Source organism: Notechis scutatus, chromosome 3 (assembly GCF_049901735.1).
Source record: "Notechis scutatus isolate UNSWTSFEM ecotype Mainland chromosome 3, rNotScu1.2, whole genome shotgun sequence".
Lineage (NCBI taxonomy): Eukaryota > Metazoa > Chordata > Lepidosauria > Squamata > Elapidae > Notechis > Notechis scutatus.
The window spans coordinates 102,200,267-102,227,535 of record NC_142011.1 but is presented as its reverse complement, the minus strand read 5'-3'; the positions used below and the strand labels follow the sequence as shown (position 1 = coordinate 102,227,535).

The window sequence follows — 27,269 nt, the reverse complement described above, 5'->3', positions numbered from 1 at the left end:
TCAACACATTTCTTGCAACCCTGTTAACTATTTGCAACAAAACGTTTGATGATTTTGTGATCATGCCCCAGTATCCTAGCAATTTCAAGAATGTTACAACCCTCTGAATGCATTTTTTTAAAAAAACAATTTTTGACTTTTCAGAGTCAGTTAAATCTCTTTTTGGTCCATTTTGCCTGAGGCAAAGAATCTGCCTAATAATTATGCACACCTTAATATAGGGTGTTGATCTCCTTATAGGCTACACCACCTCATACGCTTATATCCAATAAGTATTCAATTTTACATAGCTTGGAGTGGAAGATATATGTAAAAATGATGATATGGTCAAAAGATTCCCTTGCCTAATAATTGTGCACACTGTTTATATCAGGGGTCCCCAACCCCCAGTCCATGGCCTCGCACTGGGCTGCGCAAACAAGTGAAACCCCATCTGTGGGATGCAGGCAGCATACCAACCACATCCCCTCCAAACCGTGGAAAAACCTCTCTTGATGGTCACTGGTGCCCATAAGGTTGGGCCTTATATTATTCCACCATTACCTGCAAATTGCAACAGTGGTTAACAAAACAGATTCTACACACACAGCTAAAGTTTATCTGGTCTAGGTGGTCCTGTTTTTTTACTACTACTTTCCTGGAGAGACAGAAAATTTAGTGTGGTGCAAACCTCAAAAACAAAATCACGCACACTTTCAATATCCTGCTTAGGCATTTTGAACAGGAGATGTGTTCTGTAGTAGTGCCAAGATTTGGCACGGAAGCCTGGCACAGCAAATTTTCCTGGCAAATTTCTACTCTAGATTGAAAGAGGTTAAGGGTATAATATGAGTCATGCAAGATCAAAGCAGAGGCCTTTTGGATTGACATTCGGTTCCCTGAATGCCTTCTGGAATTTCCGACGCAAAGATTTGTGGCTCCCAATGCTGGTGGCAAAATATAATCAGTTGATTAATGGCCATTGGTAGCCTTACCGTACACAGCAATAGTTTTATCCTTCAATTAAATAATGATTAGAATATAGCTGTGTGTGGATTTGTATCAAAAATTCAGTAGAAATTCAGAAAATAATGACACAACAGAGAATTAATTGCTAACTGTACCAGCATCCATAGGAGGTAAACAGGGGACCAGAGAGAGGAACAAGAGGCATTGCAGTTTTACAATGCAAGCCTCATTCCTTTCTCTATACCTGTTGCAATGTTACGCTATTTGCCCCAAACAGATAGCTCTTGAGATACATCATTACCTCCCTGCCTTTGTCATTTTGATGAAAGTCATGTGTCATGTTTTTCAGCTGACACAAGCTTTGCTGGTGTTTTCTTCACCAGGACATCCATTAATACCAACAAGCTAACCACACTACTGAGCACATATGCCAGTGGAGCTGTGGTGGCGCAGTGGTTAAAATGCAGTATTGCAGGCTAACTCTGCCCACAGCCAGGAGTTCGATCCTAACCACCTCAAGGTTGCCTCGCCCTTCCATCCTTCCGATATCGGTAAAATGGGGGCCCAGATTATTGGGGACAATATGCTGACGTTATAAACCATTCAGAGAGTGCTGTAAAGCACTATAGAACAGTATATAAATCAGAGTGCTACTCCTATTGCTATTGATGTAGTAGCAGGAATCCACAATCCAGGAACACCTTACCCTATATAAATAACTCTCCAATGTCATGTGCTGAATTAGAACAACTGTCCTTAGAACAGCAGGGCCAATGGAGAGGTATAGTTTAGTAGATTCTGCTCTTCCCTCCCTCCTGTCCCAGCAGGCTGAAAAAGTTGAGCTACAGCTGAAACAAAGCTCCAAAAGCCATCTTTTCCTCCAAACAGCCAATCAAACTTATCCTTGGAATTGTCCAGAACTCCCCCAGGGCTGTAGCCAGATTTGGAAAAGTCCATTGGCACATCTGACTGGACTTCATGGAGGTAGCATGATATCAGACACCATTTTTGGAGACAGCTCCGTGTTGAATGAAATAGCTAGTGGGGAAGAGGGCAGGCTGAGAGAAGATTGTGGAATCTCCCATTTTTCCCTACTTGTCAATCCAATAAAACTTCTGTATGTGTATCGTAGAGCAGGGGTCCCCAACCGCCGGTCCGCGGACCGGAAAAAGTCTTACCGGGCTGCTGGTTGCTGGGTGCCGCCATCTTTTTTTGGTAAAAAAGTGCTTCCGGTGAGCTTTTCCGGGTAGAAAGCTCACCGAAGCACTTTTTCATCAAAAAGATGGCGGCGCTTAGCGCTTCGTGAGCTTTTCCGGTAGAAAGCCATTTCTACCCGAAAAAGCTCACCGAGCGCTGGCGCCACCATCTTTGACGAAAAAGTGCTTCCGGTGAGGTCACCGGAAGCACTTTTTCGTCAAAAAAAGATGGCGGCGCCCAGCTGATGCTGGTACCGGGCCACGGCGTCAAAAAGGTTGGGGATCACTGTCGTAGAGAGCCAATTCTCAATTCGCCGCCCATTAAGCAAGCATCAGGAGGATTTTAGGGAGAGGAAAACCCACCATATTTTCAAAATATCTAAGGTTAGCCAAGAATTTTAATCCCAACCTGCATCCCCAAGCTTAATGTGCTGACACTTGTTCCACCAAGTAACTTAGAAATTTGCTGCAATACTTACTGAGGGTCATCCATTGGCCTCCATTCGACATAGTGGTAGAGTTTTTGTACGTTCTTCAACCATTCTCTCAGCATGGCAGTTGTATTGTCGATGTTATGATCAGTGGCCACCCTAAAGAGAAAGAATAGACTTAAAAAAACAATTACTTGCATTTACCTCTTTTCTATCACCTCTTTGAGAAGGCAACTGCTGGCTGGCAGCAGCTACACTATTAAGACTTTCCTGAAAAAAGAAGATATACAGGGTTAGTGCCCTGGAGCATCTTCTCCAGGGCACTAACCTCTGCAGCAGCATTTCAAAAGGATATTGACAAGAATCAGAGAATCCTAGAATTGGAAAAAGCCATTATGTCTAGCTCCCTGCTCAACACAATAATACAAATTAAAACATTCCAGACAGATGACTGTCTAGTTTCTGCCTGAAAATAACCAAATCAAGGGGAGCCATTCTGGGTCATTAGTTCCAATGTTGAACTGTTCATAGTTCACTGAGTAAGTTTTAGTTTTGAACAAATGCATACTAATAAAGGTCAGGATAATTTATCAGTTGGAAGAAAGTAATTAGGTTTTGTCAGAACACAATACTGTTAACATTTTTAACAGACACATACTCATATTCATATATTGTTTATGCTTGTGAACGTTGTGTGAATTAAACTAATAACCCAAAGGCAGAACAGAGAGAGTCAGGGCAAAGAGTAAAACTCTGGTAAGGACTGCTCACAAGCTCAGGATTTACGTATCTGACAAATAAGACTGACACAGATCGAGGCCTGTAGCTACTTTGGAGCAATAACGTTCTCTTAGAAGATCAGAGAGATTACTTATGAATAGTATCTTTCTATTCAATTCAAATTACAAAAGATACAACTTTTCTTACCAATCCACTTTGATGAAGGCACCCAGTCCAGAAAATCATCTGTCTTTCTATTCTGCTTGAGGAAACATTCCATATCATCTACCTCCATAGTTCTACAAGATCAGGCTAGACCAACTAAGGACAGCCTTTTATCTTTTTAAATTTGGAAAACTCTTTAAAGTGACAGGTGATGAGCCAGAATATGATTGGTTCAGTTTTTCTACCTCCCCACCCTAATTTTGAAACACCCTTCCCAGACACAAGAACCATTGGTACTCAGCCTGATAGCTCTACAATGTTGAGAAAAAAGTTTTTGCCCAGGGTGTTAGACTTCATGCTATTTTAATCAGCTTTTGTTGATCCTGTTTTATCCTATCTTATCCACATGTAGTTTGTAATATTTTAAAACTTGTGAATTTTTTCAAAAGGGAGGGAGGGGGGAGGGAGGGAGGGAGGGAGGGAGGGAGGAAGGAAGGAAGGAAGGAAGGAAGGAAGGAAGGAAGGTTAAAGTTACACCTGGTGCTAGTTCTGATTATATATGAAAACATTCCTTGCAACAGCTAGGAATATATATCTCCCTATCAACAGAAGACAGTCCATGACTCTAATCTTCTTTATTATTTAACAGGATCTTGCAATTGCATTCTGTGGATCTAAGACAAGATCTGTTTATGGAAAGTTAAAACCTTTTAAACTGGGGAGGTGACAGCAATTTAGTGAACAACAACTCAATGTAGAAATATAAACACACCAATTCCAGTATATCACCTTTTCTGCTTTATTGAAATAATAATTCCTCTGCTTCTTGGTATGGGGAGATATGGATATAGAAATTTTTACTGAAGCAAAAAGAAAAGAAAAAACCCTACATGCACATCTGTGCTTCCGTTTAACCTGCCAAGCAGAGGAGGGAGATTATAAAAGAGACCCAAGGCTTACACACATGTTCTCTTCATGGGGGTGGCAGAAAGTTTCTGGGTCATTTGTGATGTTATATGAAAATGCTAGAATAGATAACATGTCCAAGAGGAGATGAATACATTCACTGCAAACATGATGAAATTTAGAACAGAATACAAAAAAGACTGCGTGTTGCCGATTTTGATTTTGCATCTTCTTTATAAAAAGGAATAAGAAATAGGATCGCATCTTCATTTCTCCTTCACACTTCTTTCATATTTTGGGATATTTGATTAATAGCCCATTGGTAGCCTTAGGATATTTGCCTCATAAAGCTGCAAATAATTAGGCACAGGATTTCAGACCTAAATTTTTGAGAGGTCATTTTTCTAAAAGTCATGACTCTAGCCCTTGTGTTAGACAATATACTCCTGAACAGATGGAGAACATTTCTACAAACCAAACTGTTGTGAAATATTTTTATGTAAAAGCAGTAAGCATGTTATCATATATACAAATGCTTATACTCTCTTTACATCAAATCTATACACATAGAGATGCAGATTCCTCTGTTTTTTTTTTCTTTATGGCACACAATCCAGTTTTACTACTCATTCTTGTAGTCATCATCTCGTTTCCTAGTCAGTACCCTCTGAAAAGAAATTGGGGGGAGGAGGGAGGGAGGAAGAAAGTTTTTAGAACAAGTCATTTATAGGTTGAGACTGACAACTTAAAGCATGATTATCCAATCAGATATTTATTTTACTGAAAGATAACTAAAACAGGAACATTTTTATTTGGCAATAAAATGGCTGACTATAACAATTTTGTATTTAACAAATAGAGTGTTATGACATCTAGATAATATTCAGCAAATCGGTCAGAGAATTAACAAAAAAATTCCATCTTTCTTCTATGTGTACATCCCTGTTTTGAGCCTCTGCTTATTTGCTTTGTGACTCGTGTCAGGGAGCAGAGAACAGCCTATTTTGCTATTTTTTTTAATCCTGGTAGGAAAGCTACCTTAATTTCTACCAAAAGAAACATTTTGTGCTTCCTGGTTTCCAAGATTAAGTACCACATTGTGGTTTATGCAGAACAGGGAGAGAAAACACACCCCTAATACAAACATGTTTATTCCTCTATTTCCCCAACATAGTATGAAATGCAATACTCTTATTAGTTTGGGTAGCATATAGCATACACACAAAAAATGTGCTGCACTAATTATCGTGGGCAGAGAAACATTGCAGAGAAAAAGTAAAATTAAATTCTAGTACACCTGCGCATTATAACGATACCAAATAAAATTTTGAAGATTTCAGTGATACGAAAAAGCAATCACTATGATGTTTTTGTAGAGTGAGCAAAAGGTATGTTTTCAACATTTTGTTACACTTTCAAAATACCATATTTTTCCTCATAGCAGGAAAAGTTTCAGTTAGATATTTTTTTAAAGTCAAAAAAATTATAGTTTTCCACTAGAGGAACCTCTGCTCTGTATGTTTTACCTCACTTTAAAGATGCTTACAAACAAAAACACCTTAGCATTAACAATCAAAAGATATTATGCAGCAATTATTTTGCATTCTCCTTAGCAATGGAAGGAGAAATGAACAGTGCAGCAGAAATAGTTGAAGTGGGAAAATATAGAAAGCTTGCCAATGAAATACAACTTTTGTTTGACCAGATCACGCAAACTGTAAGATTCCAGCAACTACACAAGGGGTTGCACAACAGAAGATTTATAGGGACTGGAAGCACATTTGGCCAACAGTAGTCAGATTTCTAAATGAACAAATATGTAAGACTACAGATGCCATAAAGAAAAGATTAATAACAGGATCATAATCCTCACTCAGAACTGCCAACAGTTTGCTTCACCAAAGAAAAATAATGCTTCCTTGGAATTAGAAATTTGTATGCCTTGTCTTCTAACTCAGCCAAGGAAACACCAATCTAGTCTTCCCTACTGGGAAACTTCCAGATGTGTTGCAATTACATCTTCCAGAATTCCCAATCAATATAATATAATTGGAAGTTCTATAATTGTAGTCCCAATATATCTACAGGTTTGTTTGATCATAGTTTATGGATATTGCTTTGCTTGTTCAAGCCAAAGCCAGTAAACTGCCTTATACCTTTGTGTGATGTGTGAATCTAGTATCAGAAAGAAACATAGAGAAGGCAGGGATTTCATCACTGCACCATTGCTGCAAATCTTCCCACGTGGCATGGTGAAAGGCTGGTCTTACTTGTCCAGATACACCCTCCAGATTTAGTATCACAATTAAAGGCATCCACAATGAAATGATTTAGAAAAAACAAAACCTCAAGGTCATAGTTGAAGTCCATCCCTTTTGTGTGCAGACTGGAACTACACAATTGAAACCCCACCCTTTTTAATTCTGACCTGTGACACACAGAAAGGGATGGCTTTCAACCAGTGGCGGTATTCTACAGATTCGGCCCGGTTCTGCTGAGCCAGTAGCGGCGATAAGCAGCGGAGACCAAACCAGGTCTCTCTGCCGCTCTGCTGTTGGGCCCGCCCGCCCAGGTTCCCATACACACCTTTATCCTCTGCTTTTGAAGCACAGCTGCTTTGCACGGCACAGCAGAGTGCTGCGCCGCAGCTGCTGAAGCGACTGGGAGAGTGCAGGCTTGCAGGAGGTGAGTTGGAATACCACTGCGCCTGCGGAAACACCTCTGCACCTGCGCAAAGTGCATGGTTGGCACGCGCACGCAAAATGTGTGCACCTATGCAAAGCATCCCCACCAAGCCATGCCCACCGAACCGGTGGTAAAACTTTTTGAATCCCACCACTGATTTCAACAATACAATTGAAATCACTATTTTCTCTTTGATTTACTTATTTTTTACCCCTTTCCCTGATTTCTCCAATCATAACATCTCAGAACTGTTATTTACACCAGCATTTTCTAGAGGTCACTTAATTTTTTCAGATTTCTACAGAAACCCAAGGGTAAAAATTGGCCGTTGGTTTTAGGAATAGCATAACTTTATTAAAATTGTTATAAAGAAAGATAAAAACAGTAAATAATATATAGAACAAAAAAGAAGAGGGGAAAAAGAGGAAACAAAGCCAAAAGTGCACAAAAGGGGGAAAAAAAGTCTAAAGAAGCAGTTTCCAATTTTCTTTATAATTATTTTCAATGTAATATAAATTTACCTCTTACTCTATGATTGCATCATAATTTTTACTTCTATAATTATTTTTAAATTATCAAAACCATAAGTCATAAGTTCATCTTTTTCTGTTTCATCCAAAAAGTTTATAAAGGTTTCCAGTAAACCATAGAATTATTGAATGTCTTTTTCTCTTATCAAAGACACCAATTTGGCCATCTCCACCCATCTTCAGGACCCATTCCTGCATTGTGGGTAATGCCATCTCCCTGTAATTTACCTAATTTTAGGAAACTCTTAAGGCAGATATCAGGGAAGAAAATCCTGCATTGAATCTGATATGCACAGGTTGTACTTAATTTATTTTCAAGGCCCTTTTAGTATGGTTGTCAATGAGCCTAATTTCAGTCTAAATAGGAGAAAACTTCCTTTTCTCTAAGGGGAAAATAACAGTTTACTTGCAAACCTCACAGTATGTTAATGTTGGCTCTCTTTAAAACAAGTCTCCCTTCATTTCATGGTTCTCAAGGTGACAAATTCCTTTAGACACTCTGCTCTTAATTTTACTTTCCTCTTGAAGATGTATTCTGACAAGGAGAGTGGTTCTCAGACACAGAGAAAAATCCTTTAAAAACTCATAATTGCAGTCTCAAATATAGCCTTACTATCCTAAATGATGTATGTAAAGAATAAATATATTCTTTATATTTAAGAGTAAATATATTTACTCTTTCATTTTCTTTATCAGGCATTTTCCAGTCTGATAGAATGGCTTCAGGTAATTGAAGTAATCAGGTAAATTTACTATCAATAAATAGTTTTATGAATACTAGTCACTGCGGCTTTGGAAAAATCTAATTTTTTTGTTTCAAAAAAACAAAACAAAAAACAAAGGCACACACTCCTTTTTTATCAGTCATGCAGATGGACCAATAATAGACACTGAGTGATTGAACAATGCAGAATAAAGACACCAGCCAGACGTCTGGATCAATGTAACAACGCACAAATTATATAATTGAGCAGGTACCACCAGACAAATTTCAAAGGGGAATTTAAACAGAATGGAGTGTTTTACCTTAGAACAGTTTTGCCTTAGAGCAGTGTTTCTCAACCTTGACAGCTTTAAGATGTTTGGGCTACAACTCCCAGAATTCCCCAACCAACATGCTGGCTAGGGAATTGTGGGAGTTGAATTCCATGCATCTTAAAGCTGCCAAAGTTTGAGAAACCCAGCCTTTTTTTTTTTTTTTTTTTTTTTTTTTTTTTTTTTTTTTTTTTTTTTTTTTTTTTTTTTTTTTTTTTTTTTAAGAGTTTGTGGTGGGGGGGGGTTTTTTTGTGAGAAGGGGGGGGGAAATTTTTTTGTTATTTTTTTTTTTGTTGTTGGTTTTTTTAAATTTTATTTTTTTTAAAAAAAAGAGTTTGGCCGTGAGGAGCCTGTAGTTGTCATGCCAATCACAATGCATCTACAAGAACCCCACTAATCTTGAAATCCTGCCAGGTAGTGAAATTTTGCAAAAACACGCCATGAAGGTTTGGCCATGTATATGTATATTATTATTAATATTTGATATCTATACAATGTGTATTTATTTACTTACGAGCATTAATTCAACATACTGGCTGGGGGAACTCTGGGAGCTGACATTATAAAGGCTGAGATACACTGCATTAAAGTTTTAGCATCTTATGCAGATATTTTTTTAAAAGATACCAGGAAAGATAAACAAGCATAAAATCCTTTACAACTAATATATGCACCCATGCTTAACTCCATCTTCTCCCATCCCAACTCATGATCAATATTGCAGTTTTCCTGAGGCAGATCAGACTTACAGTCAGGGGCATGCACAGGAACTGATGCTTTCCTCACAATGACAACAGCACCACCCCTAGTGCACTGTAAGCTCTCTCCCTCTTATAATGCATGCAACATCACACCATATATACAAAATGACAGAGCTTGCTAACAACTGTTTTTAGTGAACTTTCAAGTTCCCAGGCCAAGAGTGGAGACCAAAATATCACCTCTCCCATCAGCTCCTCAGTGCCCTGCTCAGTGTCCTTAACACTATAGCTCATCACAAAAAAGTGCAATAAATTACACAAAGGTAAACATTCTGCTATAAAATATATCTGCAAAGATTCCATGTACAATTAAGCTCATGCAGCTTAGAGCTACATAAGCATACAGGTCCAAGAGATAGAATATGTCTATATATCTAAGACTGCAAGCGAGTAGACCTGGTGATCTCATCAGAACCAGGGATTTGTTAGCACAGCAAGAGAAACATTGCCAAAATCAGTCCGTTTTAATTCTGACGTCAGCTATATTCCTGCGGTGCAGCTTTTTGGAAAATTACCTTAAGAAGCAGACAAGGCATAGTTAGTTCTTTAGCCCTCTGCATTTCTAAACATACCTCTGCATTTTTTTTCTCTTGAAAGGTACGCCTGTCTCATGAATAAAAAGGCAGAAACAAATTGAGTCTACCCTAACTAAAAACATAGAGGAGCAAAAAGCTGAATATTATGTTATTGGAAGTGGAGAATACTATGACTACAAAACATTGTACCTAATGGGCTTATCTACCTAATGTCATAGTGCTTTTGATAGTAGTAGGGGAGAGATTTGAGAGGGAGTTACAGGTGGGAATGAAATGCCTCTGGAGTCTATCCTTAAAAACTCTCCCGAATGACTTATAACACCAAAAGCTATTGAAATTTAATGGCAAAACACTTGGTATAATTTTGGTTCTTGCAGTTGATTATTTGTATTATTAAAAGTAGAAGTGGAAGTGATTTATCTCCTAGCCTCATGCTTCCATTTCTGATCTTATTTTAAAAATAAACCAATTAAGTATCACGCTGTTAAAACCAGCCATTTTGCCAGCAAACATTGTCAATCTATCTTGGGTTTGCTGGAGGACCAAAAATGGTGTGATGGGAGAGACTGCACATGGCCTGTGAGCTGTCTACCTTTGCACAAAGCTATGAACCACAGTTTACAAACCACAATGGTGGGTTCATACAACACTGTCGAACAAGCTTAATGGTTTGTGAATGATTACACTTGTAACAGGTAGGCTGATCTTCTTCAACCCTGTACTTTCTAGCAGTGTTGCATTACAACTGATATAAAGATCTTTCTTTATATGCTAAACTGAAGCACCAAATTCTGAATCTCATATTTCTTAGGTCCTTCATATATCAATGAAAGACATAAAGAGATATTTTATACAAGGGCTTGCAGTGGAAAACAAATCAGCTTCAGATCCATCCCCACTTACTGTATTATCTTCCAGAGTTGTACAGCCCATTCTTTAATCCTCAATCTAACTCTTGATTCTTTGGTCTCATTCTTGACTTTGTGCAAGAATTTGCACTGAGGTCAAGTATCTCTAGCAAGCTTCCAGGGATTAAAGAGAAGGACTAATTAAATTCACTAAGCAGCAGATATTTCATTCTCTGAAATAATATGTACTAGAAGGAAGCTTATATACTAGGGCTATTGTACCCTCTGAAAGATGTGGCATGGTTGCTCCAAAGGGTCCTGCCCCAGGTCCTCTCCACATGTACATGGGCTTTCATGTTTTCAAGCTTTCAGCGAAAATATGGTATGTGCAGACAAATGCAGATGACCACAGAGCATCTTCAAAACAGCTGTGCTAAGCCTGTAAAACTGTGTCCCTGCTTCAAAGAGAAAATGCTTTGCACAGCCCTAACATTTTCCACAATTTCCTCCAAACTCTGTACAATATAATTCCCACAACATATGTCTTTTTAGAGAGATGCATAACAAAATTATTTACCACCAAAACAATGAAAACAATGAAATCCAAACTCACCACCCCCAAAATATATGAACTAACTTGGCCAGTGGGGGAAAAAATCACTCTATTAATTAATCCCGCCCTGTTTTTGGTCAAATAATGAGGCAATCTTCTAGGTTCTAAGACCACTGGTGTCAATGTTCCATTTTTGTGTTCTTGCTAAGATTCGTGTTTCAGGCATGGAAAACTGTCCCAGATTACAGTGGTCTTGAGGGGTGGTCAAGGACCTTGTGTCTATTAACTGCCAGACCATTTGGTAAGATGGACTAGCTTACAATTGAGTCACAAAATATTGTGGTATATGTCGACTACTAAGGCTTGCCCTAGATCAACAGTTCCTGGATATTTTGGTCTCTGGACACCTTTACATTCTTAAAGATTACTGAGGATCTCAATCACCTTTGGTTTATGTGGGTCAATATTAAAACAGAAATTTTAAAAGTATTTATTCATTTGACTGAAAAGGTGTCAGGGACTAAGAACTGCTGCCCTAGATTATTAAGTAAATCCAGATAGGAATAGAGAGGCTATTCTTACTTTCAGTGGCAAGCAGACCCCATGATTAATGTCATGAAACCAAGGAAACATAAGAATGAATAGACACTGTTTTTACCATTCAGCTGCACAGAGATCTGGTTGCACAGATTATTAGGCAATTCTCCAGATTAAACAGAAGAGAAAAACGGTTTCTTAATGTTACACAAAAGAACAGCTTTGTTCAAGAAATGAGTATCATTTCATCTATTTTGGGTTGAAATGTGGTACAAGTGCTTCTTAACAATAAGGGACCAACTTGCACCTGCTTTCAGCAAAGCTGAGTTTGCCAATATCCCTTTCCTTCTCCTCTCGTCAGAATACCAAGTCTGCTGAATGAATCCCTGTGTCTATTTCGATCCAGATACTTATTTATTTTATTTAAAATACTCTACCCATCTTTAAAGTAAAACTCTGAATTTTGATTTGTTTATTTAACACATTGATATAATTAAACATGACTCTGGGTAGCATTACAGTTAAAACAATATGACAAGTATCAAAACACTTTAAAAACAATGGTTATATACAAACAACCAAGCCATAAATTAACCAATAATATTTTAATCTAAGGAGTGTGTGAACTGACCCATATAGTTAGTCTATGATTTAGTGTCATGAATACAACCATAAAATTGGTCTGAGTAAACTACAAGTCCAGAGAACTATAAGTCATGTAAACACAGTCGTAAGATACCTTCTTCTACCAACAAGTCAACTTAGGGGAGAAGAAATAAAATAGCAACAGCTGAATGGGGGCAATACAGCCCGATAAGGATGTCTATAAGATCTTGACAGGGACATCTTGTTGGATCATGCTCACCGTCTTAGCAAGCCTTCTCTTGCATGCTATAAAGAGCAAATTTGAATTCCAGTAGATGATAGGAATTTTCTCAGCATGATCCCTGTGAAGTAACACGTTTAGGGAACTGAAATATGTTTCTTCGGTTTTTGACTCACTTGCAAAATTTTCTTTCATAAGAAGGATGTTACTCCTGATATGAATAGAAATGTGAAAGGCAAATTGTCAGTTCTCTAATGTTAATAAAATATATACGTATACCTACAGATTTTACCCAAGTAAAAGTTAAACTCTTAACAACTATCACTCTTTTTTTTTAACGTCGTATCTTTAGAGACACAGCTATGCAAAGCTCCAATTCCAATTCTGTGCTCTGCAGTACTATTAGGCAATCTCATTATTTCATCAGCCACTTTCCATGGATTCTTTCTAAATATATTTTTGCAACCTCTGCATGTAGTTTCACTTCTTCATTCCACACTCCTGTAGAGTCCATACTGTATGTATTATGATGTGTGCGTGCCTAGTGTATACGTACTTATGTATTGCAAAGACTCCTCTGGGATCCCCTATAAAGTGCTTAAGCTCTCAAAAACAGGTATGCCACAGAGAAAAGCAAAGGCCTCCAACTACAGACCACCTTTGCCAACCCAGAATTTGCTTGAGATCACAAAAACTCAGCACCATTCTTTAGAATATTAATATTAATGGATGCTCAAACTTTTCCCGCCATGCGCCGAAGGATATTGGATTCAAAGAAAAGAGGCAACAGTTATGCCATTTGTGTTAAGAAATTAAAAGTTTCAGGAATAGAAGGGAATACAAAAAGGACCGAGGAAGCAGCAGAAAATCTGGGCATGGGCAGAGAAACATCTAAGGGGTTGGGAAGATGCAAGGATATGTTTGTGTGAGGAGCATTTGGGACCCACAGTTTTTGTGATGGTGAAACTGCGAATAAAATATAAGTTAAGGTTGTTCTAGACAGAATTGAAATGTAATTTTGGAAGGGTGAGTGCGGATTTGAGAGATAGCATGTGGTTTCTTTGCAATATGAAGGATTCAATAGAGAGGTTGTGTTTTTCAGATGAGAACCTGTCTTGTATGCAGGTTCTAGGGAATGTTATTTATCTTTCAACCTTAACAGTAAGCCTTTCTTTGAACTAGATGTTATGAGACTGGCTGTGTCATCCATGGTAACATTTATTTGGTAAACATTTATTCTCTTATGACAGTCATTTTGTGGTTGCAGCCTTTACAAACTTTCAACATGTGCAAATGTGTTCCACAACCCCAAAATGTCCTAAAGAAATTAGGAAAAGCTATCCTCTGCTGCTCTAGGCGGAATATTCTCTGCCCCCTCTCATCCAAATGTTGGATCCAATGCAAACTGACAAAAAGACCTATTGTAGTGTTGGGGAGGAATAAGATACTAACCTCTAGAGCTAAGCATACCTGAAAATGATTTAGAATTATTCTGGATTTCATGGGATCACAGTGCGTCTTTCTTATTCACCAAAGCAGCCCAATAGTTTTCAGACTTTTACATACCAAAAAAAAAAAAAATGCTACGAATTTAAAAAATTACAGTTGATGAAACTTCTAAATCAGTAGCATATTTTCTCAGAGACTTGCAGAAGCTTGGTAAAAGTTAGCCTACCTAAATTTCAATCAGCTAGCCCAGAGCGATGCTGAAACACTTCAAATTATGAGGCCTACTTATCTCAACACCAATGTTCTTTTGATCCTATTCAGTGCACTTTCATCTCTGGTAATTACTATTTTTATTTATACCCTGCCTTTAATATTTTTTACAAATAATTCAAGGCATTGAACATATCCAACACACCTTCCTCCTCCTATTTTCCCCACAACAACAGTCCTGTGAGGTGGGTTGGTCCGAGAGACAGTGTGACTGGCCCAAGGCCACCCAGCTGGCTTTCACGGTTACCTTAGGGCAGGGCTTGAACTCACGGCCTCTAGCTTTCTAACCTGGTGCCTTAACCACTAAAGCAAACTGGCTTTCTTTTAGTGCCACTTTCCGATCTTAGCTTCATTTTTCTCTCTCTCCAGAACCCATTAACTGAAATGGCAGATGTAACTGAAAGAAATCAGTTACATTGTGTGTGGTTTTATGTGCATTTTTCATTAACATAAGCATCTTTGTGCACACCCTCTTTTAAAACACATTTGTGCATGAATTGAGATTCTTTTTCTTTTTGTAATGAACACCATCACAGAATTCTGAAAAGAATGAACTTCAGAGCCCGAGTATATAAGTAGCACGTACGATTAGGAAAAACAAATATGGCGAATCCTTATAAATCCTGGCCCACACAAGGTTCTATTCCATTCCCCATTATTATTAGAAATTTGGATTTAATGGAATGATTCTTGGACAACTGAGACAAAAAACAAAAAGACAAAATTAAATATGGTATTAGAGCAATAGTATTAATCAACAAAATGGAAAAAATTAAATGATATTCTAAGATTTTTAGATTCAGTCCTGTGCTCTTTCTTTTTTCCACAATATTTACAATTATAGAAAAAAAAATTCAGATTTCTTTTTGGCATTCCCTGAATTGACTTTTCAAGGACCAGAAACATTTTGCACTTGATAGTTGAGGGGGAAAATACTTGTAAAGGATTAAGTGTACTGTTGGAAGTTATAACCAGGGGTGGGATTCTACCAGTTCACACCTATTCGCTAGAACCGGTTGTTAACATTCTAAGCAGTTCAGAGAACTGGTTGTTAGAAGAAATTACTGGCCTAATCCTGTAAGGAAGGCAGGAAGGAAACATTCTGGTGTTGCTTACAGAAACTGCCTCTCCGTTAACCCATATTACATTCTTGGCAGGATTAGACTTCATGTCTCAGGAACTTCTCTGGAGTTTTTTTTCCTCCTTCATTGGCACTTTGCTTGTGTGGAGTGACCATTCAAAGTTACAATGGCGTTGAAAAAAGTGACTTATGACTGTTTTTCACACTTACGACTGTTGCAGCATCCCCACAGTCATGAGAGGCCAGGCGAGGAGATGCGTGCCTTGATGTGAGTGATATTGAGTTGGCCATGCCCAGCCAATAACATGACCACCAAGCCACATCCACCCAGTCACATGACCACCAAGCCACGCCCACCAAATAAGCCATGCCCACAGAACTGGTTGTTAAAAAATTTGAATCCCACCCCTGGTTATAACCCACCCCTCTCCTAGAAAAAATGAAATATTTTAGGATATATTAAAAAGGCAGAATATTTTCCCTAAGAAAAGAAGAAACTCCAAGAGGCAGAAACTCAGCCCTCCCACCTTTGTTAATGGGCCATTAAGGCCTGGGCCAGTCTATTTTACATAACAAAGATCTATTCCAGGTAGAGCCATAATAGGAATTGCCCAAAGTCCTTTCATTACATCATCATCCAGCAAGGCTCAACCAAGCCTGGGACTCGGGACAACCTACAGAGTTGCCCCTGCATGGCCCCATGGGAGTCTGACAACCAATCAGAATACAAGCTCAAATTCAAATCCCAACAGAGGATGTAAAACCCAGGGATTCTCAGCATTTCTTCCCTTTTTTCTTCCTCACCCAAGGCATGTGATCCTGCCCTCAAGTGCTTTGGTGGATAGATCAACACCCTCTTTTCTCTGATACCCCTCAGTGCTCAAAGAACAACTATCGTATTACCCCAAGTCCTTCTCTTCATTAGACTAGACATACCTAGTTCCCTTAATTTATGCCAGAACAACAGAAGTCATGCTGGATTAAAAGAACAGTTTAGAGGCAGCACTGCTAAACATAATAAGCAACAAGCAAAGAAAAAAAAATTGGAGCTACAATTCTCCTCCGCATTTAGTTCTGATGGACATTCGTTTGTAGACAGGGGAACAGGGGAAATGGTCAGGATTCCCAACGTCTTTCTTCTTGAGTTTCCAACAAGCCCTGCAGCTGCAACCAAATCACAGACATCAAATGCACACAGAGTGAAAATATAACCAGAATTGGCTCTCCATGTTACATGTTTCACCTACTAAGCTAAAGGACCTAGATGGGCTTCAGAAAAGCATTAATTTCTTTGCAAAAAGAACTGTGACCAGAGAAGACAGGATTTCAGCAAGTCGAGAGGAAAAAAGATGGAAAAGATATTTAAAAGTAACCTCACTCCTTTCCTCAATTCTAATCCTCAACAATGCTCACCAATACAGATATATATATCTTGCTGTTTAAACACTTGCACTAACCAGAGACCCATACTAGGAAAATTTCCATTACAAAACCATTGTCGACCATCTTTTGACCTCTTCAAGCTCTCCTTCAATTCTCAGGTATAGAAGATGAATTCTGGCAATAAACTCTTTTGGAAGCAGTTCCTAGAAGCTGGAGGCTGCCAAGCAGACAGCTATGATCTCACCAAGCTAAAATAACAACTCCTTGGGAAGGTCAGTCTGTTTTATTGGTCAAGCAACCAATCTTTTCAGTGCCAGAAAGGAACCTCTCTATCCTATTGTTTACACTACCTTTCAGATGAGAATTAAAATAACAAAAATGTACCATACCTGGATAAAGGGAAAGAGAAGGAGGAAGAAGGGGGCCTAGAGGTGTGTTGTGTCCAGGGGGAGTTGCTGAGTTTGTTGTTTTTTTGTTGTGTTTTTAATGTTTGAAAGTTAGTGGGGATTAAGTTGAATTTTAGTGGGGATTTGTTATATTTATTTGTTTCCTCATCTGAAACTGGATGTGCCAAGACCTCCTTGCAGCAAGGTGGTGTCAGAGAGTCACTCGGGGCCATCTGTGTAGCTGCTGGGCTCTCACTGGCAAGAGGGACAATGGATCACTAGAGCTGCAAGATAGCAAGAAGAGGCTGATGATGGTGCCAGGTAGAGACTACTGGAATCATCTCAACTCCAGATCCAGAGGGATAGAGTTGGAGGAACAGCAGGTGGGCCCCTGAGGAGATGTATGTGATTTGTACTGTAGGTGGTTGTTCAGTGTGGGTAGAGAATTTGTTGGAGGATAAGCCTGGGACAGAGTAGCCCAGGGAGAGGATGGACTGGGAAGAGAAGTGAGAGCGAGAGGTATTATTGATACTGTGATGGGCAGAGGGAAACATGGTAGGAATCTGGGGCTGAGCCAAACTCAGAGATGCCAGGAACACTGTTTGAGAGTGATCCTGACATGTGGCCCACAGCATTCACTCTGAGGACCAGGTAGTCAGATCCTTGGTAGCCCTGAGCTCTGGCTGCTGCTTTTGAATGCCAACTGGGTACATAATAAGTCTGTCCTCATCCACCATTTGTTAATGAGTGTGCCAATCTGGCATACTTAACTGAGACCTGGGTAGGCCTAGAGGGGAGAAGGTCTTCTCTAGGAAACATGTTCACCTGGGTTTCAGGTTTGGCATGAGCTATAACCTCAGCAAAAATGGCTTTTACCATCCACAAGTCACTAACGGTTCTTAAATGTTCCATTCATTGGATGATCTTCTGGACTTCTATCTACTGCAAGTGGGATCTGTGGCCAAGAGAACATTTACTCAGGTTCATGAAATGCACCTGTTATGCCTTTTCCTCAACTAGAAAGCTCTTCAGTCATTTATTCACGCCCTGGTCTCCTCATGATTGGATTACTGCAATGCACTGTACATGGGGCTGCTCTTGAAGACTAGCTGGAAGCTGCCGCTTGTTCAAAATTAGTGGCACAAGCAATAATGGGTGTTTTACAGTATACCATTGCTCCAAAAGCTGCAATGGCTGCAGTTGGCTTCCAGGTGCAATTCAAGGTGCTGGTTATTACCAGTCAAACCCTGGATGTCATAGAGGGCCTGGATATCTGACAGACTGCTTGTTTCTAATCAGTTCTTGTTTCCCCCTTCTAGAACAGCATCTCTCTAGACATAAGGATGGTGTCCTCTAAAAGATCCCAGAAAACTTTGGTTCCAGGCCTGGGGTTGATGTTCAAACTTATTCAATGGCCCATTTTGTTTGGATGTTTTTCTGATCTATTAGATTATTTTATCATGGGTTGATTCAATGTGATTCAATGTTTTTAGTTGTTTTCATGTTTCCCCAATTTTGGTAAATCACTCAGAGTCCACTGGAGTTGGGCAACCAATACATTTAAATAAATGAAAATGAAAATGAAAGGCAATATTTTTTTTAATGCTCAGACTAATCTTTGTCCTCTTCAGGTTTTGTACCTGTATATGAGATATTCAAATGGCCCTCAGTTTTAGTGAATTGCCTTTAAGTAGCATAAGGATGGTTGGGCTGATCACAGCCACAGAAAGAAATCTAAGTCAGGTTGTTCCAGAAATCTGATAACTACTTATGAAAGGCACAAAGGATCATTCTGACCAAAGCAATTTTCTGTTCAAGGTTCATGTGATTCGCAAATAAAACAACAGAAGCCGCTTTGGTTAGAAGGGCAACAGCTTCCCGGGAAAACAGTAAAATCCTGCTCCTTCCCCCGTCCCCATTAATAAACCTGTTTTACTTAACAGTTGCATGTGGAGAAGATCTGTCATATGCCTACATGATTAATTATGTTAGTCTTCATATCTCCAGATCAGTCTACAAGAAAAATTCTGGCACATCTCTGAACTATTTTTTTTTTATCTAAAGCTCAGCATTAAAGCAATTCCAGAGCCCTTGTTCTGGACTCTTTTCTCTCAATTAGATTGCACACATTAACTTCAAAAGACTTTGTGATGACCTGGAACACAAACGTAACAAAATCCAAAACGTAAATAAATGTCCTTTAATGCCTCCAACTTGGCCCCACTGTTCAATAATTCTCAGTTGGAGATAAAACTTACTCAAAAATAGTCTTCAAAAGAAAGCAATACAGTCTGAACTTAATGAGCAGATAGAGGTGAAATAAAAAACCAAACAAACTACAATGAAGAAATTTCCACAACGGACCAGGATAAGTAATTACCAAATTCAAGGAGATAACAAGACACAGTCTGTTGGAAGGACGCCAACCAAGATAACTTCAGCCCAAAATAAAACATGCTTTGCTTCTAGCAAAGCTGTGTTGTAACCGTCTCTCTTATATACTGTTCTCCCCAGCTGTAACTAATGAGGGGGATCATGGCCACTTCCTCTCTCGTAAGCCAAGTTGTTTTCTTCTCCATTCCTCCCTGCGTGTCCTAGGATGAAGAGGGGATGGGCCTAGTTCTTCCTCTGACTACCCTTCCTCCGGAGCCACACCTCTACTCTCTGTTGGCTGTTCCTCCTCTCCCTCAGAGTCTGACTCTACCAAGGGCATGACAGACTTGCAGCCTCCTTTGTAGCTACCTAGATTCTTGTAAATTCCAAAAGAGAGTGAAGGGTGAATTTTGTCTCTGGATGTAATTAAAAATATGCAGAGTAGCAAACTTCAGGTACCAGAATTGAGCAGATTTTCCTGAGGGCAATGCATTGAGTGAGGTCATGTGTCACTTCTCTACAAGCATGCCACTAAAAAGATGAGAGGACATCACTGGTCAGTGAAATTCCACAAATGATTTCGTGGGTAGCTCAAAGGTTTTGACGTGTATCCATAATGAATGAACCTATCTATACAACCAAGGAGCCTTTTTGACCTCTCAAGGCTCTGGAATCAGTGCAACTATTTTTAGACATGTAGAAGCCCTTAGCATAATTCCAAGTCAAAAAATAAGTGACAAGCCCAATTTTAATTAACTAAAACACATGGACCCCTGCAGAAAAGTATAACATGAGGCACAATATAACATAGAACTATAAAATGTCTTAAGGAGTAGAATCACTTAAATCTGGGGAAATTCTGACAGTGAGGACAGAAGATTGAGGGTTGCCTCTAGAAGTTGTGGGTACTCCATCACTGGAGGTTTTTAAGAAGAGATTGGACAGCCATTTGTCTGAAATGATCTCCTGCTTCAGCAGAAGGTTGGACTAGAAGACCTCCAAGGTCCCTTCTGATTCTGTTGTAAATGGCAAGAATTCTTTACAAATACAAACTACAAACTCCTCTTAAATTTGGTTCTTTTGGGGTGGTTCTTTTTTCTAAATGCAGAAAATGTTCTAATATAAAACACCCAGCATCATTGGGAATGGAGGGAGGAAGGAAGGACGGACAAAATAGGTGAATTAAAGCTTAAACAAGAAGTAGCCAATGAAAGCATTTAGCCAAATACAATTTGGCATGCTCCAGAGATTGCATACATCAGAAGGACTGGAAACAGAAATTAGAAAATACCCAATGTTATAAGCAACAAGAGCAACTTTGGTGAATATGAGAATGCATTTATTGCAGCAGGATCTGATGTTCTACTTCATTCCACTCAATTGCAGAAAATACGACTTCAGCAACAAAATTTTCAACGCCTAGAATGCCCTACCCGACTCCATTGTTACGGCCTCAACCCCTCACAGCTTCAACCTCAAACTGTCTACCATGGACCTCACCCCATTCCTAAGAAGCCCCTCAAGGGGGTGTGCATAAGCGCACCAGTGTGCCTACTGTCCCTGTCCTACTGTTCCCATTTATCTGTATTTACACCCTTTGATCTTCTTTATGTTATACTTATAGTTGTTATCTTGTACATGTTTGACAAATAAATAAATAAATCAAATATTGTATACACCTGGGTACTCCATCTGTTTCCTCTCCTTTCACCTGCTTTATCATCCCTTTTTTCTCTCAACTAACAAAGGTTTGGTGTGCTGTCCAGCATCTTTGTACCTCCAAAAGCTTTTTAGGATAGACTTTCTCAACTTAGATGCCCTCCAGATACTGTATATGGACATGAACTCCAGAGTTCCCTAATTATCACAGCTATTACTGAGTATTTTAGGGGCTGAAGTTTACTCATCTGAACAGATATATGCTACAGAAAGGAGAGACAAGCCAGAACCTCTGCCTGGCATTGAATTTGGACTCCTAGGAACTGGACCTTATGAGAATGAAATTCATAGAGGAAGGTCACTGGCTAAAATCACATTAGGAGAAATCAAAGAGGTAGAGGATGAAAAAAAGAAAAGAATGTAGGCAAGTCTCATTCTTTTGCTACAAGAATAGTTATAACAACACTGCCCTATTCTATAGTATTAAGGGATACTTTTAAGAATATACCTTGTTATTTTACACACAAATAGGAAGGAAATATATCAAGAGCTAAATCCAATAAACTGGATGCTTTGTCATTAAGTTTTCCTAACCACTACAAAAAGGCTAATATACCAAACAGATATCCTAGCTTCAGACAGAGGAAATTAAAGCCTACTTTCCAGGCTGCTTGTAAGATTCTCCAGCATTGATTTCCAAGAACCTGTTTTAGCTCTTGCTGCACTCATATGCAACTCCTTCCATCAAGCCCAATTTATGCCTTCTCCAATTATAAAAGCAATCCACCTTTTCATGGCTACTGTGAGACTGGAGGAATCAATAATCCGTGAGGAATCAATAATTCACAATCAATAATCCATGAAATCAATGCCTAGTGGGAGAAGCATCATGCAAAGACAATGTATCTATTTCTTGAAAGAACTTTTAGCCCTTCTTTAAATAATAAACGACTGCCAATTTGATGTACACCTTTAAAAAACTATTTCAAGCTAAAGTCAATATGATTAATATGGTTAACTTCTCCCCCCAACTTATTGCTTCCGGAAATCTGCCTTCCACAAGCATTTTTCTTTCTGAAACATAGATGGGGGAAAAAAGGAAGCAACAAAATTAAGGCTTAAATGTGCCAAATTTCCACTTTAAAAACTGACCCTCCTCACATACCCATGTGTTTTGTTTTGCAATTGCTTAGTGAAAACCCAGCCTCTCTCCTCAGTGGGACATTTTGCCCTTAATTTACAGTACACCACAAAGACATATTTCTCAATTTGACTTCTCTAACCCTACCCCTAACCCTGTCTTCTGCTTTGTAAGCAGCTACTGTGCAACCCAAATCAGCAGAAACTTTGAGCAACTTTACATAGGTTTCAGAATTGCAACCTACAATTTGGCCATTCTGCAACGAATTAAAGAACAGACTGCAGCCATCAGCAACCTCTGTCTGCTGGAGCAGACCAGGATTAGGACTGTTTTACAGTATTTCTTTCTTTCTGTCTGGAGAATTTAAAACTCCTATGAAAATGCAGATATTCACCAAGATTCCCTAGTTTAATCTCAAGAAGGCAATTTAGACAAAACTACTGGACCTTGAAATAAAACTGCAGTATGGATCATTGGATTCTACTTAAGTAATTTTTTAAAAGGTCAAAAATTCCAGGATAACTGGCAAACCATATGTAACTATAGACAAAAAAAAGTCACCAAAGAGTGACATAGATTTAGTGATGGAAATGCAATATAATTAGCTTTTATTTACCTTTGAGTTCTATTAAATAGTATATTTCATGTAAATAGTTACATTTTGTTCTTGTTTTAATTATGTCACAAACATTATTCTGAAGGATGGAAATTCAAAATAGTGCTTCAATTTCAAATCTATTCTGAGTTGCCGCTATTGTTTTAGAAGATTTTTTTTTAAATTGTTCAGTAGGGCACACAAGTTACAGAGCTATAGTGAAAGGGGGGCAATGTCTCTCCTCCGGTTTCTTCATGACATTCTTATAAATTCCTCTATTGTACTTTATTGTCTTTTTAGCTGCCAGAAAAAAAGGAGTAGGGGAAAACAGTGCATTCCTTAAGTGCCTAGATAATCACCCTGGCAGCTCAAAGTTGTCGGAGCGCAAGGATATTACTGGAAAGCATGATTGATGACTCTTGGGGATGGATGAGTTCCATTGGAAAATACACATCCGGGGGAAGGCCAGGGTCAAGGGGGAAATGAATGGTGTATTTTAATATCCGCTCATCCAGCTAACACCAACATGGCACTTCTAATAAATCAATTTTCTTTCCTCTGAGATGTTTCTAGAGACTTATGATTTGAATGGGAGTGGATTTGTTGGAGTCCTGACACACTACAGTTGTTAAGTGAATCATGAGGATGTTAAGTGAATCTAGCTTCTGCCGTTGATTTTGCTTGTTGGAAGCCAACTGAGAAAGTCACAAATGGTAATCACATGCCCGCAGGATGCTGCAACCATCATAAATACAGGCTGGGCACCAAGTGTCCACATTTTGATCACATGACTGTAGGGATGCTGCAACAGTTATAAGAATGAGGACTGGCCATAAATCACTTTTTTCAGTGTTCTTGCAACTTCAAACAGTCACTCAAAGAAGGGTCATAAGGCAAGGACTACCTATACAGTGGAATTACTTATAGTTTTAATTTAGAAAATAAAGGAGGCATGCAGAAAACAGCACAGGATGTCGCTTTTATTTGTGAAGGTAAATTCTAAATTATTTAAATCTTTCCTCTCAGGAAGAAATGCTTTTATCTATGGTCTTTTAAATCATTCCTTTTGATTTGTTTGCCATTGGAATATACACAAGTATCTCAGTCTTGTCATCTACACCTTTAAAAATCTGTACACACACCACTATTTCCAACAATTGGCTAATTGATACAAAACCCTGAAACAAAACAAGGTAACTCAATTGAATTATGCTTTCATGTGTACTATTAGAACCATAGCTGTGCATAAGGCAATATCTGATGTTTGAAAGGAATTTAACTTTCCCTCTTGGTAACTTCCTGAATTACAACCTGGATATCTGTCAGTACAATCTTTTAAATTCCATTAGTTCAAAGTTTATCTAAAGAGTAGAGAATATTGTTACAAGCGACTTAATGGCAAGAAAGCTGATGTCAGTGGATAATTATAGTATGCCATTGGTGATTTTCTGACATACTCACAAGTCCTTAGAGAAGAGTTTTCAGATTCCTAAAGTGTTGCTCATACTTTTAGCAAAAGAATGTAATTATATTTGGAAAGTGACTTAAAAAAACCCTTGTTCTTTCTTCCCAAATCTTCAATACAAAATCATTTGTTGAAGTTAATAAGCATCTTTCCATCTTAAAACAGGGACACAAATGTTTTTTAAAAGCAGAAAAACCATAAACATTTTTGCTTTTCAGTTTGGATTCTATCAACCTGCAACCATTATTGTGGTCCCATATCAATTATATTAAATTGAGAAAATATGTATTCAATGTCCTTTCTAACAAAAGGCTACTGGGGTAGATATTCATTTCCCTTACTTGAATTCAACTTCAAGTTATGTTTCCAAAGAGCCAGTTTTTATGCAATGGTTATAGGCCAGGCTAGAAACTAGGAGACTGAGTTCTAGCCCTGCCTTAGCCATGAAAGCTGCCTGGATGATTTTGGACCACTTACTCTATCTGACATTCCCATGACATTCAGGCCTGTCAGTCAATTCTTGTCACCACCAAATGGTTCAACCTTTGGTTGATCTGAAAAAAGCAGACCCTTCTGCTTTTTTCAGATCGACCAAATTTCCCTTTGTGGGGCAATGCTAGGAAGAAAAAAAAGGCTGCACATTATCTGTTACACGATATATAAAATCCTGGACATATAAAAAATAATTTAAATCCTGATTAGAGACTTCTGCCAAGGAGCCACAAGCCATATGCTCTACCCCAGCCAATAGCCAACTTTGGTATCATAAATACGGTTCAGCCACCCCATCTCAGTTTCTCATGCTATGTGTGGACTTCCACTCAGAATTCCTTATCCAATAATGGCCATGTTGACAATTCTGAGAATTCAAAATCCACATATTTAAATGGAGGCCAGGCTGGGAAAGTTTAATTTTTAAGGAATAGGTTTATTACAAGGGCCAACAACTACTGAATCTTGTCTGGTTAGTGGTTTGCTGAAGGCTAAACTATTCTAGGCTGTACCTATGTTGCCATCACCTGTAGTTATATTTCCTGAGCCAGTACATATTAAATTATACTTAACTGAACTCTTTGCTTAGAAATGATTTGCAGTTATCTAAAAAAGATAGCAAAGCAGTCCATCACAAAAACATGGGGAAGTGTGTTATAATGAGTTAAAACAGTGCTGCACCTAGCTCAGAGGTTAGGAGTTCTCCAGGGTTTCTTTCTCACATTAGTTTTTGCTAATCCTAATCCAAACTACCTGGAATTTAACAAACTTCCTTTGTATCTAAGCTTTGCTCTCTCACTTAGCTACAACTGCCTTCTCAATGTCATGTAGCATGATGAAATAGGATTATCATTTTCATCTATAAAAGCCTTCTGAGAGCTTTTCTGAATATGTAAAGCAAAAAATAAAGACTGAAGCATAACCGAGCATATGCAACGTGACTCTTGATTTAGAAGGCAAAAGCACACAGTACAAAGAATGAAATACTAAATGGGACTATTAAAACTCCAGATACCGGCTATTTTACAGACTCCCAGAACCCTTTTCCAAGACTGTAAAACATTTTTAATAACGACTGAGTACAAATAAAATTGAGCCTCTTTTATTGCTTTCCAGTTTTTTCCCTTTTTGAGGTATAGTCTTGCTAAAGTGAAAACTCCTTAATCTCAGGAATTATCTCCATATCTCAAGTCATTAAAACCTGCAGTCATCACGCTAAAAGAGATGTCCACTTTGACTTAAATCATGTGGGGTCTCCAACCTTGGCCACTTTAAGACTTGTGGACTTCAAAGCTGGCTGAAGAATTCTGGGAGTTGAAGTCTACAAGTCTTAAAGTGGCCAAGATTGGAGACTCCTGCCCTAGCATATACAAATGATGGTGCACCACTGAACTCTACAGTGGTCTGCAGTGGCACATGTTGGTTCCATTCAACCATCACAGGATTAAGAATTATAGCTCTGGTTCACAACAAGGAAACAAAGGAAGAGTAGAATAAATAAAATCAGTTTGCCTCTCAGAAAGGAGAGGAGCAATTAAACAGTTTCTGACTTCCTTCTCTCTGTTAGAAAGAATTCTACTCCATTCAAACATTTGGACTTGGGACGCCTGAAGTCAAGGGGAGGTTATTCCGCTAACCCAATAATCTAATGAGTGGTTAGATTATGAAACAAATGAGAAAAGAGGGTTGGTTTGTGTTACTACATCCTCTCAGCTGAGGGCAGAATAGACAACTTCAATATACATTTTCCTAATGTTCCAGTTTAGGACTTCTCGTGAGCTCTTCCCCCAGGGATTTCTGATCCTGCATCACCAAGAAGGTATTCTTCATATTATTATATAAACCTATACAGTATTTGGAGCTGACAAAGTAGAAGACTTAAAGGCTCCTACGTTTCTTTTTGTAGTATATGTGCATGTACACCATTAAATTGAAATCTCTTCATAAAGCAGTAACTGGGAAAGCCTAAAACAAGAGCAGATCCAGCCAGGTATTCCCCCTAAGGGAATAATTCCCTGTATTATCATTCCTGAGTAGCTGGATTCAGCAGCAATTTTTATCCAAAGGCTGCCAAACTGCCTTTCAACAACTCCCCCAGACGCTCCTCCAGCCTTTACAAATACCTCTCCTGGGGGATTTCAAATGCAGGCAGTCATAACTTAATGTCATGTTTGGGAAAGGGGAGGGGGGCGCAGGTTGAAGAGATCATTTCTTCTCTCCAGTCATACAAGACATTCCCATCTGGTCTCCTTAAATCAGCTATAAACTGACATCACAGTCCTCTCCCAATATAATGTA

General features: G+C 38.7%; 1 protein-coding gene across 3 annotated transcripts in view; it reads right to left on the bottom strand.

Annotated features, from left to right (window-relative positions):
* The window catches only part of COLGALT2 (collagen beta(1-O)galactosyltransferase 2), a 197,415-nt gene that overhangs the window by 22,236 nt on the left and 147,910 nt on the right, over positions 1–27,269 (bottom strand). For all 3 annotated transcript variants that reach the window (XM_087960854.1, XM_026669266.2, XM_087960853.1), the window contains exon 2: positions 2,624–2,734. In XM_087960854.1, the coding sequence (XP_087816980.1) occupies positions 2,624–2,697 (74 nt within the window). In that variant the 5' untranslated portion in view covers positions 2,698–2,734. The remainder of the gene's footprint in view (positions 1–2,623; positions 2,735–27,269) is intronic.